Here is a 20,242-nt window from a genome sequence, read left to right on the forward strand (position 1 = left end):
GAGATAGAAAAATATTGTTAATACCTTGGAGGCTTCTTAATAAAAAAAGCTGTTGTTTTGAAAGGCGCTCGTCCAAACTTTGGATTGAAACAAAACACATTTTGTATATTTTCCATTTAAAAATATTTCACGTGGTGGTAGATTTGCGTGGAGGATTTGGAGTTCACGTTTGGGATTAGCGAGTATGTTATGAATATTGGAATAAATTTATTAACCATAAACCCGGCATTATGTAAAATGACAAAAATTTAAATAGTTTCACACAATATGCAACAGCGATTAACACTAATCATTTTCGAATTCACACCAAATCGATTAGCTGAATTTAATTCTAATAGGCTCATGTTATTGTGATCAATCAATTAATCAATTAGTAACCGTACTTACCTGGTAGAATTGCGCTTTAGTTTAATTGTGTCTATTAGTCATGTACGGAAGCGTAGAAGGGCCAAAATACTTTTTTTTAAAGTGGCAATGCCAGAAAATACATAACAAAATCACACTGCCAGAAAACATTTCAAGTTCTTAACGCAAATTTGCATCGAAGCAGCTTTGAATGAATAGTTAGTTACCCTACAGAGTGATTTACCTAATTTTACAACCCTAGCAAATATTAAATGCAACCCAATATGCAACTCAAAAAATTAATTATATTTTATTATTTTAATATTTGGACGCCTATCTATATTTAATTACCCAGTCTACCCTACTTACTTATATCTTATTTATTTTGCACTTTCCAAGGTCGACATCGGTCTAAATTTTGGAACTGTACCGAATGTTCTACAAATTGCTGAACAGTGGAAAACAACATGGGAAATTAAACTCGACAACCTAGCACACCTTTTCATAACTTTTGAACAACCCCGACAGGGCTACACCTAACACCCCATATGAGGCCAATTTCTGTAAAGATCATTGTCCAAGTCTCTTGGAGTTGAAATGAAATTTGAAGAAAGAAATACAAGTAGAAAGCGATATAACGTTCAAGTTACTTTTTTGGTTAGTTTGGAAAATTGTGGAGTTTTTTCTTTTTCTAATCAACTCAGACAATTTAGCAGACTTTTTCATAATTTTCAATTGTCCCCGACAGGGCAAGATCATCGAGTAAAGATTATTTCATTTACACATTTATTAATTATTTTTTCATTTTTAGAATGAACTAAAATTTAGACAATCTATCAATTTTTGAAAGTTCGATAGTTTTCATTTTAAAAGAGTTATTACTTTGGAACTGTTTATTTAGTGTGCAAAGTTTCAAAATTTTAGAGCAAAAAAAGATTTTTGGAATTTTTTTATTTCAACCATGTCATAAAATTTCATAACTTGCATTGTTTTAATTCTAGTACTATGAAATTTGGAGGAATTAATGTTTGAAATCTGTTCATTATCGGTGCTAAAAATATCAAAATTTTGAATTAAAAACCAACATTTTTAGAAATTTTTATTTTTAAAGTAAACTGAAAATTAGAGCACTGTTTCCTATAAAATTTCGAAACAGTTTTCATTCAAAAATAATGAAATTTGTAGTAGAAGTTACTCACTACTTTGGAAATTTTGATTGTTTTTTTTAATGAACCAAAAATTTGCACAGTCATTTATAAGTTTTTAACGACCTTTTAATAATATTTACATTATTTCAACTTTTTGGATTAATAATTTTATCTATATATTTTAAGCATGTGAATGAATTCATAATTCACGGCTTTCAGCCAGCCATAGGTGGGGATTTTTCTAATTCACCAAACCAATTTGCCGAATAGTCACTATAAAAAATACTTATTTAGAAAAATTCGAATTATAGAGCCATGAAAAATTTATCGGACGCTCGCTCATGTCATCAATTTCTTTGTTCTCATCTCCAAAAAAAAGTCCTAAAATTCAAGCTGAAAATTTAAATTTTACTTTTTATTAGGTAAGTATGTATTTTCAGAACACAATCCGCCCTTAACCGAATTTAGAGATTCGGGAGCGCAGGTAAAAAATATTAATTCCTAAGTAATTAGTACACCTGATAAACGAAATTGTGTTGTTTTTACGTTTTTTTGGTCGCAGGCATTACATTGTTAACAGTTAACTCGGTTGACAATGTTTGAAAAATTTTATGATTTACTACAATTTTCGAACAAAATTGTGAATGTTTTCGTTCGTTAATAAACGCAGTATGAATTCTTTTTCCCTAAATTTCTAAGTTCTCCGAAATTAGTTTTTTATTTTTTTAAAATATCTACAGAAGTAATAAATATAAAACGCTTTTGGCATGTTCATTTATTGCATTCTTATTATATTATGCTTTATCTGTTTTTGAACTTGATGAGGAATGTCCAAACCACACAATTTACAGAACAATAACGTTTTTATGATTGGTTGCACAGTGCGGCTTCAGTTTCGGGCAATGCGGTTTATTTTCTGACATTGTCATTTATTTAAAAAAAATATGTTGACTCTCTACGCTTCCGTAGTTTAATTGAATTTGCCTCTAATAAAAATGGAGGTTTTAAATTTTTGTTTGAGTGCGACATTCATATCTAATGATACGAATGAACGAAATTCATGTACTGCTTTCAATGGAAAAACAAAACAAAACGATTTTTAATAAATCAATGCCTTCGATGCATTCAGTCATATCATACAAATAGCAATGCTTGACTTGAAACCGTGTGTAACAAGCATTTCCAAGGAATTCGTTTATTGGAAAGCACAAAGAGGTGTAGCTGTACCTATACAATCGTTCTTGAATTACAGCTTTACATTCTCATGGTCAAACAGCACCACACTTTTTAGCTTATTTCTAAATAATAAGAGAGGATTTAATAAAGTAAATATTTTTTTATCCAAATAAAAATCAGACAAAGAGAATAAGAGGAAGAATAACACAATGTATAAATAATTCCTGTATTTTTTTTTACTTCCTATTTTTATTTTTTATGTGATCTTTAGGGATTTGTAAAAACTCATTTCGTGCAAATATTTCATTTGGTTGGTTTTAATGAAAATATACTTCTGTTAATAATATGAATATTGCTCAAAGAAGTTTAAACAAAAAATTAAATTCTACCTCTCAGAATGTTAACAATTAAGTCGCGATGTTATTTACAAATTTATTTTATTTCAGCATGGTGTCCCGTCATTTTCGACAATTACCTGTGCTGGCCTCCTACGCCTCCGGGACAGAACGTCACGTTGCCGTGTCCCCAATTAAAAGGATTACGTCCTGACGGTATATCCATACAACCCTTCAACAAGAAATAAAACGAAATTCTTCCAGGTTTAGCGTTTCGAGTCTGCCAAGATAACGGAAAATGGGAAGGAGACGATTCTAACAAAGGCTACACACATTATCAAGATTGCATCCTAAGTCAGTTAGTTGATTTACTAAAAATGTGTATCGAAATCAAAGAATGCCCACAAGTAAGCCTTTCTCAATCAATAATCATAAATTAACTTGATTTTTCTAGATCATAAGAAATACGCGAAATATAGAACTAGTGGGATTATCGTTTTCTTTCGTATCTTTACTCATTTCTCTGTTTATATTTTACCAGTACAGGTGAGTGTTACTTTGAAATCCACGCATTCAACTAAAAAATCGTTTGCAGGGTCTTGAAAAACAACAGGACAAAAATTCACAAAAATTTGTTTTTCGCCACAATTCTCCAGGTGCTCTTTCGTCTCATTAAATATGTGGATCAAGAACTTACTGTTCAGAATCGAGTAATCGAACATACGGTGAGTAAAGGCTATATAAAGGATATTAGATTTCCTACCAGGTCTACGTAACTTTGATTCGATTTTATTTGAGACAAACAAGTGTAAATGACGCGCTCGCGAAATATGAAACTTGGGGAATTAACCGGGAAACAGTTTTTTAATTATAAAGATAATCTAACAAAAAGATAAGATTTCTTATTTACTTATTTTCTGGTTGCTCTATATGGAACTCATGTAAAAAACGGAAACGATTCGTCTTTCACAATTTATTCATTTGTTTTTAGTTGTGGCAATTTAACACGAGTTTCGAAACGATTTTATTATGGAAATACCACTTGCCTGTGAAATTCAGAGATGCAGACTGAGAAATTGTAAGGAAGTCTAGAAAAACTCTCAATTTGCGCTTGCTTTCTATACAGTGAATGCAGTATAGAGCAAATGAATTTAAATGAATCCCGGACAATCTTGAACCCGTATTTAGAAAATCCTGCAGAATAGCAGTGGATTTTAAAAAATCTTAGAAAAATTCAAAGAATCAGCAAAATCATGAAACTCTAATAATACGTATATCGTTGAAAAGGTAATTAAATAAGCTTCCCAACTAATTTATAAAAGTCGCCGAAAAAGTTAGTTTTTGCCAAGACATTTAACAAAAACTGATAAAATTTTGAGACGCGAAAAACTTTTTTTACATTTTTATGCATAAAACTCCTACATTGGTACGTCAATTTTTTTATTGAAATACGTAATTATCTTGGCAATTACAGGATAAAGAATATGGAGTGATTTTTATAAAAATAAATGTGTCTTGTTAATTTTCGAAGATTTTGTACAGATTTTAATTTTACTGGCCAGAAGGAAAGATCGTAGATAAAAAGTATGCAGCAACTGTTAATAAGTTGTTGGTTTAATTTTTTTTATAATTTAGTTAAATTTGAAGACGTTTTTGCTCTTAAATAAAATTTTCGTAAAATTATTGATATTTTCAACGAGATTGTCCGGAAAAAAGTTCACGTGAAAATACAAAATAGTTATTAATTAAACAAGTGACTAAAATAAATGTTTAACGAGTAGTCAAATTAACTGCGAGAGCGTCGATGCCGCTAGTTCATCATTCATTTTAAACGCGCGTGTAATGCAAACTTTTATTCACTTCTGACAACCCCAAATTGTGGAAAAATTAGTGATTCAAAGATCGCATTCAAGAAACGTCTGAACAACGATCAAATAAAAGTTTTATATGCGTAAAAATTTGTGTAGGTGTGTGTGCTAAGTGACTCTGGTGACGGTGTTTATTTGGTTTGCGTTGATTAATTAATAAATTATTGAATACATACTTAATTGATTTACTTTTGTGACTTTCAACTTTATTAATAAACATAATCATGGTTTAAAAACAGCAAAATGATGAGTTTAAATTTTTAAGGCGTTACCCGATAAACGAAAGCTTTAAAATTAGGCTAGATTGCAAACGTCCAGACATAATTTATAGCAGTTTTGGTCGGCCAAGTGCAGGTAGTAAGAATTTGTCCCCAATTTCAATTAAATTATTGTGTAAACCGGTCCACAATTACATAAGTGATATTTTAATTAATTATACTTATTCAAATGAATGTTCCCTTTCCACATAACCAACTCTACATTGTTTGAATGGAAAAAAGTACCGAAACTCAATTTATTTCACATATTAAAAAGGTCCGGTCTACTTGTAGGGGCAAACATTGGATAATTGAACTTTGGATTAATTTTACAAGTTGTGGTTAACTTCTAATAGCTGGTCATAAATTACCAAAATTTTGACAAAATCTGAATCAAGAATTTTCAAATCGCCATAGCTCATTTATTTATGAATAAATTAGACGCTCTTTTTGCATATCAATTTACAATTAAATCTAGACATTATCCGGAGTCGATTTTTATTTTTTGTTCTAGTTACGGCCTTACGAAAAATTTGGATCGCTGCAAAGAACGATCAATTAATTTATAGGTGATTAAACATTTTTTTTTAATTTTTGCCCCGGATAATGTCTAGAAAATATTTTGGACATTCCATTCGTTTTTATTTCACATCGATATATTTCATAGTAACGAAGATATCGCGTTCTGAAATTAGGGTTGAATCTCTTATAAGAGCAAAACGGGTCGCCTCTTTTTAAAATCCAAACTGAACTGTCCAACTCCAACATTCTCACCTTTATCCCACAATCTACTTAAACTATTGATAATATGATTGTTATTTTCATGAAACCGATAAATGAGTGAAAATAGGGTTCACTCTCGTAAAAAGGAAGTTGAAATGCATGTCCTCAAAGTCATAAACTACGACGGGAATATCAAAGAGAGCATCTCTGGAATAAAAAGAAAAGATTTTTAGGAAATTTTATCCATTTTAGCACCGGGCGTCACTGGTAAGGTAAAATTGAGTTTATAGCATTTTCCGTGGAAAAAGCAAAAAGAAAACGATTCTATCTTAACTTTATGACAAACATTAAGCATCGCAAGTTGTGAGCATATATATAAGAAATTAATATGATATGCATAGATAGTACTTACCTGCAAAAAAGTCATTTTAGAGACAGATTTCTCCTAAATTTTAATAAGCTCGTTTTATTCGCTATATGAGTACAAATTAGAAAAATATACGAATGTACAAATTAGAGAGATTATTATACCTTTCCTGAACATCTAAAATTACCCATTAAATAATCTATTAAAACTTTAACATTCAAAGAGACAATAACTAATTAAGATCTTATTTTTTATTCAACTTTCATTATCTGAACTTTTATAAAAAGCCCAAAAAACTCAATAACGAACAAAAACTGGACGTAAAAGTTTTGTAAATCTGTCAATATTGGGGCTTATTTCAGTAGTGCTCCACTTGAAATTCACATTATTACATTTCATATAAACTTGGATCATAACTACTGGATTTTAGTAGTTGGTGTAAAGTTTTCTTGTTCCCAACTTTGAAATTTCTAAAATGTTTCATTTATCAAGTACTTCCTACCACACTCTAAGATGAAATTTCGACTTGATTATAGTACCACTTCAAGTCGTAAATGAAGAAACTTACCTTTATAAGATTGGCCGATTGAAAAAACTGTTTAAACTAATATTCAACTTGAAGGAAAATATTAAGAAAATATGCATTATAATGCTGTCATGTTACACCGCTTGAACAAAATCGATCAATGTCCGCTCACTACTCAGTAAACTTTAATCTAAACCTTCATCGCCCTTTCTTTAAAACAGATCACTTATGTCGATGGTTGAAATGTAATTTTCACGCTTCGAAACTAAAAAGATCCCACTTCCACTCACTCGAAGGAATTAATCAAATTGAAAGCCTCAATCGTACAAGTTTTCGACTTAAATCTTGCTGTTTGCAGCCTGGATTGGATGAAGCCTGTTCGGCACTTTTGGAGTATTCGAAAACTGCAATGTTCATGTGGATGTTCATTGAAGGCCTCTATCTGCACAATATGATTACAGTCATGGTGTTTCAAGAGTATTCTTACATAAAAATATATTTTTATGTAGGGTGGACAGCACCAGCTCTAATGACAGCCGCGTGGGTCATTACGATGGTGATGGTCAAAAGGTAAATTGATGTTTGTTGCATGTGTATGTTTGATACTTGTTCGGAATCGATGTCGCGTAAATATTTAAGTTGACTACAAATTAAGTTTACTGTTGGGAACAGGAAGAGGGTTTCGATCAATAAATTAAGTTGATGACAAGATTTGGAGCAATTAAGGAATGCATCTGCTTGTATGCACACACCTAGAATGCTCGTAATGAACGCTGACTAATTTCCTAGATGTATTTCAATTTGTAACTAGAACACTTATCATGTCTATGATTTTATGTCGTCCGTTAGGGTCAAGGGGTCAAATTTATAAAAGTGGTAATTATATACCAAGGAAGAAAAGTTACTTTTTTGGTGCAAATGTTATCTTGAGATTCGATGTATCGAGGGAAATTAGAAAGCGAGAGAAGTAAAAATTTGCTGTTGGTTTATTTTGAAAAACAATTGAGGTGGAGGAAAAGAAGGTCTAAATATCGTCATTTGCAATTGTTGAATTATATTTAAAACCCAAAACCAATGAAACATCTTTAATTTTGACTAAATATTTAGTTTAAGATAGTCAATCCAAAATACGCTTTTTTATCTACCTCTAGAAAAGAAATTTAATTTCATACTACGGAAGGAAACGACATAACAGCATTTTTCAAACTAGTAGTAAAAACATGTCTTTAAAACATCAATAAAATACAAGTTTGTGGTGTCATTTTCAAAATTTTTTTTTTCATTAGAATAACCTGTAGGTACAGCTAACACACAGCCATAATTCGATCGTTACAAATAAATAAATATCCATTCACAAAAAAACAAGTGACAAATTAATGTTTTAATTAGTTAAAGCTTCCTTCTATAGAATACTTTTGAAGCACTTTTGTAAGAGCAGTCTCTGATAATGGAACAGAAAAAAGTCAAAGTTTACTTAAAAATTCATAGAACAAGGCGAAGAAATGTGCAACTTAGATTATGCAAAGTTTTAAAATTCCCTAAATTGAAAACATTTTAAACACAAAGGCACAATAAAACTTTTAAATGGAACCATCTAAATTTTGTTATTGAATCACCAACGTTTGGAACATTTTTTAGATTAATTCTTATACGACATAAATTTGGAGGTGCTTAACGTAACATATTTTCTACGAGATATTTAGTGACATTTTATAGCCTTTCTGAGCTTTTTTATCGAAAGCCGTTTATTATAATCACTTCCCATGGGTCGTAAAATCCCGGAACGAAATATAACAACTTATAACTTTTATGCAGATCGATAATGCGTTCTTTCAAATTCATCTGTGGAACATCTGTGATGTGATCAACGTTGCACATCAAACAATGTTTATTATGAATATTGTTTAGATTGCAAAAATGACACAGTAAAAAATAGTATCGTTTATTTTATAGTTTTCTAAGAGAAAATATTGAAAATATCATATCAGTCTGAAAAAGCAAAAGATAACACGTTTAGTTCAGAATTTAATCATTAATATGAAACATGTTGAAATACTCAGTTTGATAATTTCAACAAAACTTTAAATTTTTACTTGATTTCAAATTTTCACTGCCCAAAAACCTGATCGCACTTCCCCCACTTTACCTTATAGCACATTATACAGAAAGTGATTTTTAATTTGCATGTAGAATTTAAAAATGTAATAAAATATAGGGTGTTCCTTTAGAATAAACAAGTTGACTGCTAGTGTCACGTAGATGTGAATCTATTTATTTGATTTCTCCTATCTGCTTACTTTTGTTCCCAAAATTTCTGAGAAAAATGGCAAAACGTATACAGGGTCCGGCAACACTTGTGTCCACCCCTAAAATCGTCTTTAATTTTAAAAATAAAATTTTGAAAATTTGCACACCCTCACAGTTGACAAAGCTCTAGAAGCTGACGCAAAAATTTGTTTTTTATCACTGATAGTTTTGGCGTCGCGACGCCTTAAAAATATAATTTTTAGCGATTTTTGAGACGATTTTGGGGGTGGACACAACTGTTGCCGGACCCTGTATATACTAGATTTCAGTTCTTAGCGAGGTCCAAAGGTCGAACCTGGCCCGAAATTTGAGACTGTACCCAAAAACTGTGTCGAGGAATGTACTTTTTAGGGACATTTTTAAACACCAAAAGTTGCCGACATGTATGACAGCATTTTGACAGGAACGTCATAATTGAAAACATTGATGATACATTTACATTTCGCGTTGGAATAATATCAAAAACTGTTGAATTCTTCCGAAAATATGAAGTTATTGTCTTACAAATTGAGATGGTTTTAATAAGTGGTTTCTTTGTTGGTTATTAACAGTGAAGTAATAAAATCTCGCTAATTTTTTTGAAACAAGAATGCTTACTCAATTAAAGGATTGAAGAATTTTGATATATTTTGCCCCAAATTGCCTTTGTATAAGTTAGGGGTACCTTTTTGTACTGGACGTAACCTATCATTGCGAAGTCTTCAATGACAGTTTACGCATCGGTCGAGTTATTGAAATGGCCGGTATCTTACTTTTTAGTGTTTTAATACGTACTTTCAACTTGCAGTGCACTTTTTAAGAGCCAGAAAAGTTTAAAAATTTAAGCTTGTAGGTTAGAGTAAACAAATCTATTTTGACAAATTGACGTATGACACGATATCCCCATCTTCTTCAAAACATCCCAACTAGTACCAACTTTCATGCATTTTACTAAAACATAGTACAATATACTGGTCACTCATGTATAATAGTTGACATTAAAATTGGGGCCTCGCTATGAATTGAAAAGAAGTATATGTATGCGTTTACAACAGTTTAAGGGTTAACAATGAAAAAAATCACTCTGTATAAAACCATCCTTAGAATTTGTAATCATACTTTTTTAGAATGTCAACTTCCATTCTCAATTTTCACGAAGTTATTGTTATTTAAGTTTGACGCATAAAAATGAACTTTTAATTAAGTTTTATTCGTAACTGTATTCACGCTTGTACCTCACCCAACTCTACACCTTCGATAGCTCAGTTGGTAGAGCGGTGGACTGTAGCGGACAATTTCTTAGCCATCCATAGGTCGCTGGTTCAAATCCGGCTCGAAGGATTCTTTTTTTTAATTAGTTTCAATTAAAATGACAGTTAAACATCGATGTCTAATGCCTCTCTGTTAAGTGAATAAAAATATAACTCATATGACACATCGCACGTTAATTGTTACCAATATTACGACATGTAAACATTTGTCAAAATTGACATTTCGCCCTGAAACGCCTCGTTGTTTAAACTTCATCCACGTATGACATTAATATCTAATTATTTACATGATTTACAAATTACAAATAAACAGTAATCAAAATACCGAACAAACACGAAATGCGAAGTGATTTTTATCGAGTCATTTTTATGAACCAGAAATTAATATTTGATTAGGTAGGAATGGTATTGACATCAAATATTTAAATTGTTTTTATTTGTCACTGAAGCTTGTTATTCTCAGTTGTTTATGAATGTAAATTATTGGTTTTTCTGTTTTAAAATTTGTTTTGTCTGTTTATGATGCTCCGGCAGCTTACCTAATTTAACTTAATTAAAATTGATCGATTCTTATTTTCCAGTGACTGGAGGTTTTATTACTTTTTACCATACTATTGGATTCTGGAAGGCCCACGCTCCATCATCATAATGGTAAGAATGAAAATATCTTCCAAACTAATTTATAATGCATCCAATAAAGTTCGTTTTTGACGCTGAACGTGGGCAATTGTCCCAAGTACAGTGCCTTTAACTCAATTCTACTTCCGCAGGTCAATTTGCTGTTCCTCATAAACATCATTCGAGTTTTGATCGTGAAACTCAGAGAGAGTCGAACTGGAGAAATCGAACAAGTCAGGTATAAATAATCCACAAACTCTAATAAAAGAATAAACACACGTGAAATTACTCCACAACTTACACTTAATTTCATTACACGCAATCTTTAATCTTCTTTTTTATTTAATTTCGATTTATCTCCAACAGGAAAGCTGTGCGTGCGGCTATCTTTCTATTGCCGCTAATGGGAATCGCTAACGTATTCTTCTGGGTCGATTATCGATTTACGGAAGCATGGACGTTTGCAGCATGGTCCTACACGAGCTATTTTCTCAATACATTTCAAGGATTTTTTGTGGCAATATTGTATTGTTTTCTAAATGGAGAGGTCCAGACCGCTGTCAAGAACAGTTTCTATCTGCATATGTCTTTAAGGAGGCACGACTACACTCCTTGCAGGAATTTAACGTTAATTTCTACAGCTCCTGACTCGGAAGCACCTAAAGAGAAGAAGTAAGTATACCAAGGTTGAACTCTGCTATTACTAAATTGTTTAAAAACCGCCGTTTATTTATTCTGAAAGCATATTTTTAAAAGAGCCTCAGGTTCAAAATCTTATTTTCATGCATACCTACTTATCTATTATAATTTTGTATTATAAAACGTCTTTTTTGATCTTCTTATTTAATTAAAATGGGGAATGGTGAATCCGCCCCCACAACTTTGCATTCTTTGTGTCAAAAAATATATTTGTAATTTTTCACAACCGTAATATAAAACTTTGAAGTAAAGGTTGAAGGTTTTGAAGTAATTATGGTATTTTTTGCATCTTCTCGAAAGCATAATGCAAAAAAAATTCAAATTACGTATTTTTAAAATTAAAATTGTCAACATAACTTATACTCCTCTGCAGAAATTGGTAAGCCATGCTGTACTTCTTCACCCTCATTTCAAAGATCATAAAAAATCAATAAATTAAATTTGAAAAAAGTTTTATCAAGTCAAGAAAGAAATCAGAAGCTACAAAAACAAACTTAATTCAAAATTAAATAATAATTTTCACAAATTTCCTCTTCCTTTTTATTTTATCTGTTCTTTCTTTTAAAACTGAAATTGATTTTTTAATTCTAAAATTTTTTCTTAAGTTTTTTATTTTCGCTTTTAAGTAAATATACTTTTGCTGTCAAGTCATTTTCGAAATCTGTGTTCACGCTATCGAAACAAGAAGTAAAGTTTATTTGATTATTTGACAACATGCAAAAACATGCAAACAGAAAAATGACTTCTGAAAAAAACTGATTTTCCTTATTAGATGAAAATGTTAATTTACCCGATAGATTTTGAAGTTGAAAGCACATTATCAACAAATGTTGCCGTCGTGTTATTGTCGATCTTAAGTTTCCTATAAAAATTTGATTAAAGTAAACAGAAAAAGCAATAAAGAATACCATCAAAGAAGAATTGATTGATTACTACTTTTCAATAAATAATGGCCTCATATTTTGCATAAATAAAAAGAAATTAAAGTAATGTAAGAAAATTATTAGCGATGAGTTACCAATTTACTCCGTTTCAATTATGTTTTTCACAAATTTGGCTTGATCTCTTTTGCACGCTCTTTATTCCCGTGCTGTTGAAGGTTTGCCTGATTTTCCTTTAGGAAGAAATGAAGAAAGAACAGCTTCGTCTCTAATTTTCTTCCCTTCTTTGGTAAATAATTTAACAATTCGAATTTTAAGTTTCTTTCATAGTCCTATGCACAGAAATATTTTGAACATATTCTGGGATTTTCTACATTAAAAGAATCAAACCGACAATACGAAATCACCCACAATTGTCGTCACACTGTCACTGGGAAAACTAAAAAAATTGATGTTCAGCATAGTTTCCATGATTATCACTATTGCAACCAAATATAGAACAACGCATTTTAGTATTTATTATTTTATTAACAAATTAACTTAAAGATATTGAAAGAAAATTTGAAAACCGTTAAAACCTGGCAACAGGATAAATACAGATTCCAATAAGACAAACACGTGCCTTACCTTAGATTTCATTATACCATGTGAGTTACTAGTGTTTTAAAAGGCACGAATGCCTTCACACGTGTGTTTTACAATGTTTTATCTACCTACGATTGTTCTCCATTTCTTTATTAATAAAAAAAGAATTATTTAGATATACCATTAGGAGGTTAAATGACAGTACCTATGTAGTTATTTATTCATTAATATACTAAACCTTTACATTAATCCCGAGATTGTAAGTGAATCTTCAGTCGAGGGATTTAGACTGTTTATTCCAGAAGTTAATAAGTATAAAAAATTTCTCCTGTTGTCTTGTGAAAGAATAACTTTAAACCTCAAATTTAAATGAATCAAGCAATATAAACATACGTTGTTTTAGAAGGAGGGAATAAAGTGCGAGAGGTAGTAAAGTTACATTATATTTTGAAAAACGGGTAAACAAATTGATTTTTTTTCGGTCGGGAACAAGTGGTTGAAATTTAATTAGCCACGAGTTGCATATACATTTTTTTCTACAAACTATTAAAATAAACTTGAATATAAACAGTATTATTTTTTTATTTTGTACATAATTTTGTCAGAAAGTACCTAAACATGATAAAGATCTTCATTTATTATAAATTTTTCTTTCGGGTGATCTGATTTTCGTTTTAAAAATGACCAACACTTTAAATAATGCCAACGGAATCAATGTTAAAATGACTGATTTCAATATCATGAACAGAAAAATTTTTTGTAAAGCTTTTTTTAAAGCTGAATTGACGTAATTATGGTGAATTACATATTTAATGGTAGCCATCCAAGTGTAACATGGCCATTAATCCCTCATTAAAAGGTTTGCTTTATCTACAACAACTTAACCACGATTTTAAGGGTCTAATAAAAGAGCCTGCCCGAAAATTTCGTGTTTGAAAAGTATGCAACTTTAACAACACCTTTGACTGACAGCTGTCAAAAGGGATTACCGATTTGGTAATGAGGGAATCATGAACTTTATGGAAACGTCGCTTGACCTGCACACTTTCTAAGAAACCTAGCGGTTAGAACAATAAATTCGTGTTGGACCAAAAATGAGTTAAAATATCAGGATTTGAGTTTCTCTGGGTTTTTGAGTCCGTGAAATTTTTAGTTCTATGTAGTAGGCAAACAATTTTACGAGCGTATTTTTTTCCAATTAAAGGAAAATGTATGTATAAAATCCTCAAATTTCCAGTTTCCATAGTACGTAATGGCAGAATGTTTTTTTAATTGAAAAATGTAATTTTCGTAAATGTGGTCCGAATTTTTTTTTGTTACTTTTATTTGAGAAAAAAGCATTTAATTTTTTTTAACCAACCTTTTACCTGACACATGAGTTTTTGAGCCTTTTTTACTCTTCACAATAAAAAAAATAACTCTTTACAATAATACATCCCGCTAATCAATAAAAATACTTCCCTGATTCATTGTTATCAATTTTAACATTTTAAATTATCATAGTTTCTATATTGGTTAATATTTTTTAAGCCAGAATCTCTCAGGAAAAGCAAAATTGGCGTTTAATGTTTTTATGCAAAAAACTATTTTTTAAAAAACCTGTGTCCACTTGAGTCTTTAATTGTACGAATTTTACATAAAAATTCTCGTCTCAAATAAACTAATCATTACCTGCTATCGGTGGATTTTACACGTTACCAATAAGACAATTTGCTTTCAAAAATGTCGAAGTTAACACCATAATTTTCATTTCAAGAAAAGATTGTAAAACCCAAAACTTTAAATCATCCAAAAGCAATTAAAAATGTAATTCGGTAAACCTATAAATAAATATCTTGAAAAAATATTTAAATTCTTTCAATCTTTGGATATTTGTGTTTTTGACTGTGCTCGACTTGTAAATCAATTACTTTTTTAAATTTCTATAGTTTTGTCAACTTTTTTCTAAAGTTGGTCAGTTGCTTTTATCAAACTTACGCGTCAGCAGTTTTTGACGAAATTTGGTGTTTGGGAATAAATTGTATTTTTTATAATTTTTGTCAACACCAAGATTTGAGCCAACAATTTTACTAAAAAACGGTTATGAAAAATATTCGGAATAGTTCCGAAAGTGACAATGTAAATAGCGGTTTTAAGTCAGAGTTATCTGATAAAGTTTTTGAAATAGAAAATGTTTCCAATAATACACATTTTATAATTGCGGAAAAATGGTCTTTTGGTTTAGAACTGGAAAATACAAAATGTAAAATTAATGCATAAATAACTAAATTTTGTGTAAAAAACAGTGAATTATACCGAGTCCAGCAACAGTTATGATCACCTTCGAAATAGTTTTTAATTTCAAAGATAAATATTTGCAATTTTGCATACGCTTAATGGTTAATCAAGCTTAACAATCTAAAGCAAAAATTTGCGATGCATTAGAACAGTAATTTTTAGCGATGTTTGTTTTTGCGTAAATACTCGCGAATTGTTTTTTTTGACATAACTGTGACCAGCTTCATCTTAAATTTAATGCAACTTGTGTTTAAAATTTGACCATAAATTCCTGTTTTAACAAGTTAGTTTTCAAAACCATGACGGACAGTGGCAAACTATTTTTATACATCAAATTTTTACAAGTCACTTCAATTTTGATTAACGTTGATCGTTGTACCTTTTGGACACTAAATAGAAATAGTTAATTGTTTACATTGAAAAATAAGAACTTAGGGCCCGATTTCAAATCAGTGGCGCAAAATTGCGTTGACGCAGTTGAAGATACCTTTGCTCCCTACCATCGCTAAAGAATCATTTACAATGTCAGGATTAATATAAAGGTTTACTGCCTTAATAACTATGTATTATCATTTTTGTACAGGGAATTAAAAAACCAATACTTTGTTCAACTTAGCTCAACTTTATCTCAATTATTCGGACACAGTGTTTTCGCAAAAGTTTTTTCAATGAATAAACAATAATTTTACACAATACAATAATTTACACATTATTAGATTTACCCAAAAAAAACAATTTCACGTTATTGGGTTTGAAAAATAACTTCTTACGCTGCTTACTGATAAAACAGCATTTTTTCTAAAATTTTAAACACAATTTACATACAATCAAAAAAGAAAAAAGAAGAAATCAAAAAATTGAAATAGTTTTAACACATTTATATTAAAAAAATATATACATACATTGAATGGTTCTAAAAACCCTCACAAATAGATCAAAATTACACTTTTAAGGCGTCGCGACGCCAAAACTAATAAAGAACAAGTTTTTGCGTCATCTCCTATCTATTAGCGCATGTGACTTTTTAAAATTTTACCTCTAAGACAATTTTGGGGATGACCACAAATGTTGCCGGATCCTGTATTAGAGATAAAAAAATATTAATTCTCAATACATTGGCTACAAGTGTCTTCGATGTTTGTCGCCGAGAGCGGCCAGTTGGGTCTTTACCTGCTTATACCCGATAACAGTTTATTACAGTTGGGCGGAACATCAATTACCCCTTGCAGAGGGTTGTATATCATCTTTGAAAAGTACAATCTTTGCTAATGTCTGTACTGTTGGTTGCCTATTTTTGATTTGTTTTTTTTATTAATATCTTCAAAATTATGTACTACTGTCAAAAACAAAAATGTCACCTTCATAGAGATTCTAATTCTCTACAAGTTGGTGTTTTTCTTGAACTTTGTATGTTGCTTCATATTCCTTAAAAACGAAAAATGGGATTTTCAGTTTTTAATTAATTAAAGTCAAATCCTTCACTTTTTCAAAATTCAAAGATGTCACCTCCATAGATCTCCCTGAGATGCACACATACATAACTCGAGCGGTTTTCCAAAGTCCAAAATGCGCCTCAAAAACGAAAAATCGTAGGCCCTATACGAGTATATGCGGAGCGTAGAACCTTGAAATGTCCAACGTGAAATGTCAATTTTGACAATTGTTTACATATCGTGACCATAACTATAATGTAACCTTGGCAACACACAACGTAACCTCAGTTATAGTCAAGGCCGTGTAATATGAGAGTCATATTCTCACTTGTTGAAATATGAATGTCTTTATACTTCTACTGACACAGACATAATGGACCTATTTTTCTACTGATGTAGATGAACAGTTTTTTGCAAAGATAAAACATTTAAAATGACACAATATTTTACAATTTTAAAAGTCAATCTTTGATTGCTGTATTGTTAAATTGATTGTCTGTACTACACGCTGCTGACATTTGTACTAATTAAGCGTCGCGTCGGCAAAAATAGCACAGTATGGGAATGCAGGAATTAATAGTAATTTTCAACATTTATTCTCATATACAAATGAACAAATACAGACTTATTAAAGCTCGTTTTTTCAAATAAAACAAAGTGGAATAAAAATGTACTTTTTTCTTATTCCAGAGACGGTGCGAAATGGATCCGCCACTGTCTAAACCAACTCAAAAAAGCCCCAGAAGTTAAGGACGTAAAGTAAGAATTCTCTTAATATGCGTATTTTGTGTCAATTGTAGCTTTGTGTGATTAATGCCTTTGTTGTCCAAAGCGTATGTGATTTGAATGGTCGTCGCAATTCCGCCATTGTTACTGCTTTAACGATGGTGGAAACGAAGCCGTTTACAAGGTTGGTGTGTGCTAAAATTGCTTTTTCCTATTTTCCGGTTGTTTAACACTAGTCATATTCATTCTCTTTACAGGAACATTGTCGACAATCTTCCAAGATTATCCAAGGAGGAAACAGATACGACGATAATTGAGGACAAAAGCTCAGAGTAAGTAAAAATAAATTTGAAAGAAATTATGATTAGCTTTAAACACAGAACTAAAGTGTGACGACAACACGGAAGAACAGCAGCAATGAAACAGACGTGTTTTCCATCGAAGATTTTCGTTCCATAAACGGACATTGAAGTGTGAAGAGCGTTGGCAGAAATTAAGATTCAGGTTTTTGATGCTACATAAATACTACATAAATTCGCTGTTTTTTCAATTAAATGTTCTGTGTAACCTGTTTTAAATCCACCCAAGCTGTAGTACCTGGTTTAATGTCATACAGATATATTATTATACTATTATTTATAATGTGATTTTTATTTCATTGTTAAGTGCACAACACGACTCAAACAGGTGTCCTAGTTTCACTTTCACCACCCAAATCTCCAAGGAGTAATACCACGTGTACTGAAATTGGATTCCTGCTGTTTACTCTTCGAAGTGATATTGAATGTAATAGCTATAGAATTCCCTCGATGGCGCTCCCCGAATTAAAATAAACCCACAGGTAGGTATGTCGAAGGCCGATAAATTAATATAAAAAAGGACGAGTTAATGCCCCTTAAACTTAATTAATCCGTCGAACCTGCAGGGAGGAAGTTACTATATTTTTAATAATTTATCATTCCGTCGCTAATGAAGATTAAAATTCTTACAAAGTTGAGGAACGAAGGTTGGGAAATAGGTGTTTACTGTTATGATAAAACTTTCATGAACAATGAGTTTGTAAGAAAATAAATGTGATAACTTTCTAAATCAATATTATAGACTCGATTCAGCATTACGTGAATCTGACTCTGATAACGCTGAAAGTTTATAGATTTATTATATTGGCACTTTAAATGGTGCCGTGGTCGACGCAAACATTTTAGCCAACACCAACATGTTTTGGAATTTGAAAAGTTGGATAAAAAATGGCAACACAAACAAAATTTTAGAAGTCCGTGCTTTTAGGCTGTTAAATTTAGCCAAGTCAGTAAAAAGAATAATAAATTAGGTAGTATAATGTAAACTTAATAAACTGCCATTATACTCGAATATAATACAATAATTTATCCAAAGCACTTTTATATTGAATAGTGGTATGCAAAAAATTCAGGCACTGTCGTCTAAAAGCGGGAATCATGGTAGGATCTTTGTAATTTTGATGCTAGGAAAGTCAACAAAATTGACGTTACCCGTCTGTACATGACAGATTTGTTTTGAACTTTGTTCTATTCACGGCTTTATATTCTTACTATCGAAACACCTAATCTTAAATAAATCGGAAGAAAACATACTCCAATATTCAGAAGTAGGATAATCGATAAAAAAATTGCAAAAAAAAACAAAATAAATTTTTAATCGTTTTTAATCTTGGTAATCTTAGACATTGTTGACATTTTACCAATCACGACAACGACATTCACCATGGTAACAATAGCCCCCTTTTTTTCCCAAACGAATACATTTGGCAGCGCAGGCTGCATTACTTTCATGATCATGATCGTCAGAGTCTGATTTATTTTCTTCTGAAAAGTTTGTAATAGTTAAGTTTTTGTGATTGAAAATTATGAAAATATTTTAAAGTTGATTCAAAAATATCACACTTACCATGCTCGCCACAAGGTCGACTTTCAGTATACATGATGCATACTAAGACAAACAGAATAGTGGTGGTAGTTAGGAGTTTCATAATTGCAGATTTACAGTGTTTTAAAAAAAATGCAGAATTAGCTTATATAGACATTTGTGGATATAAAATCATTTAGTTAGGTCACGAAATGTATTTTTTACAATAGCGAAAGCATATAAAAAAACACTTAACTAATTCTTGGTATGTCAAGTTGAAAGATAAGTTTTACTGTTGTAACACGTTTATTCCATCACGTGCAAAAATAAATTTGGTTCCGTATTTTTTATGGTTTTAAAAAACTACTTTGGGGACTCTGGGGATAAAATTTGACGGCCTAAAACTGCTGCTTGTCTCTAGCAGCCTCTTGTTTATGCAACTTTGCATGACCTCGGTTGTTGGTCTTGAACAACAATTGATTTTCACAGTTTCGCATTACACATCTAAAATGACAATCACAGACATGAAAAATGAGGGCTAAGTAATCAAAATTCATAAAATGTACAAAGTGGATGCCCACCTACGTAGATCCTTAATTTTTTTTAGAAATATTTTGGTATCTTATGACAAGTGGAAGATGTATTTTGTGTTGCGTTTCCAAGTCGTTAGGGTCTCGTTATTAGACGATTCATCTTGTATATATACAGGGTCTATCAGAACTAGCGGACCAAAATGAAACGATGTATTCACAATCTTCTGGGAATAATTGGAAAAATGTTTAAAAAAATCCATCTTTAATAGTGATCAGAAAATGAACAATTTAAACTAACCAATCG

General features: G+C 31.1%; 1 protein-coding gene and 1 non-coding gene across 6 annotated transcripts in view; both read left to right on the forward strand.

The window, feature by feature from the left end:
• Nucleotides 1–18,117, forward strand: part of LOC148173907 (PDF receptor-like) — a 50,212-nt gene extending 32,095 nt beyond the window's left edge. For 2 of the 5 annotated variants that reach the window (XM_088037258.1, XM_088037257.1), the window contains exons 3-14: nt 3,116–3,220; nt 3,269–3,411; nt 3,459–3,550; nt 3,600–3,729; nt 7,104–7,315; nt 10,884–10,953; nt 11,073–11,158; nt 11,287–11,592; nt 17,486–17,554; nt 17,628–17,705; nt 17,779–17,853; nt 17,910–18,117. In XM_088037258.1, the coding sequence (XP_087893384.1) occupies nt 3,116–3,220; nt 3,269–3,411; nt 3,459–3,550; nt 3,600–3,729; nt 7,104–7,315; nt 10,884–10,953; nt 11,073–11,158; nt 11,287–11,592; nt 17,486–17,554; nt 17,628–17,705; nt 17,779–17,853; nt 17,910–17,991 (1,448 nt within the window). In that variant the 3' untranslated portion in view covers nt 17,992–18,117. Of the gene's footprint in view, nt 1–3,115; nt 3,221–3,268; nt 3,412–3,458; nt 3,551–3,599; nt 3,730–7,103; nt 7,316–10,883; nt 10,954–11,072; nt 11,159–11,286; nt 11,593–17,485; nt 17,555–17,627; nt 17,706–17,778; nt 17,854–17,901 lie in introns of all 5 variants that reach the window. The other 3 variants (XM_088037259.1, XM_088037260.1, XM_088037261.1) reach the window with 3 other exon arrangements.
• Nucleotides 10,283–10,372, forward strand: TRNAY-GUA (transfer RNA tyrosine (anticodon GUA)). The gene is given in 2 exon segments: nt 10,283–10,319; nt 10,337–10,372. It is a non-coding gene; the product is annotated as a tRNA-Tyr (tRNA).
• Nucleotides 18,118–20,242: the final 2,125 nt, after the last annotated feature.

Source organism: Gnatocerus cornutus, chromosome 5 (assembly GCF_029298725.1).
Source record: "Gnatocerus cornutus isolate USDA-ARS CGAHR chromosome 5, icGnaCorn1.1, whole genome shotgun sequence".
Classification (NCBI taxonomy): domain Eukaryota; kingdom Metazoa; phylum Arthropoda; class Insecta; order Coleoptera; family Tenebrionidae; genus Gnatocerus; species Gnatocerus cornutus.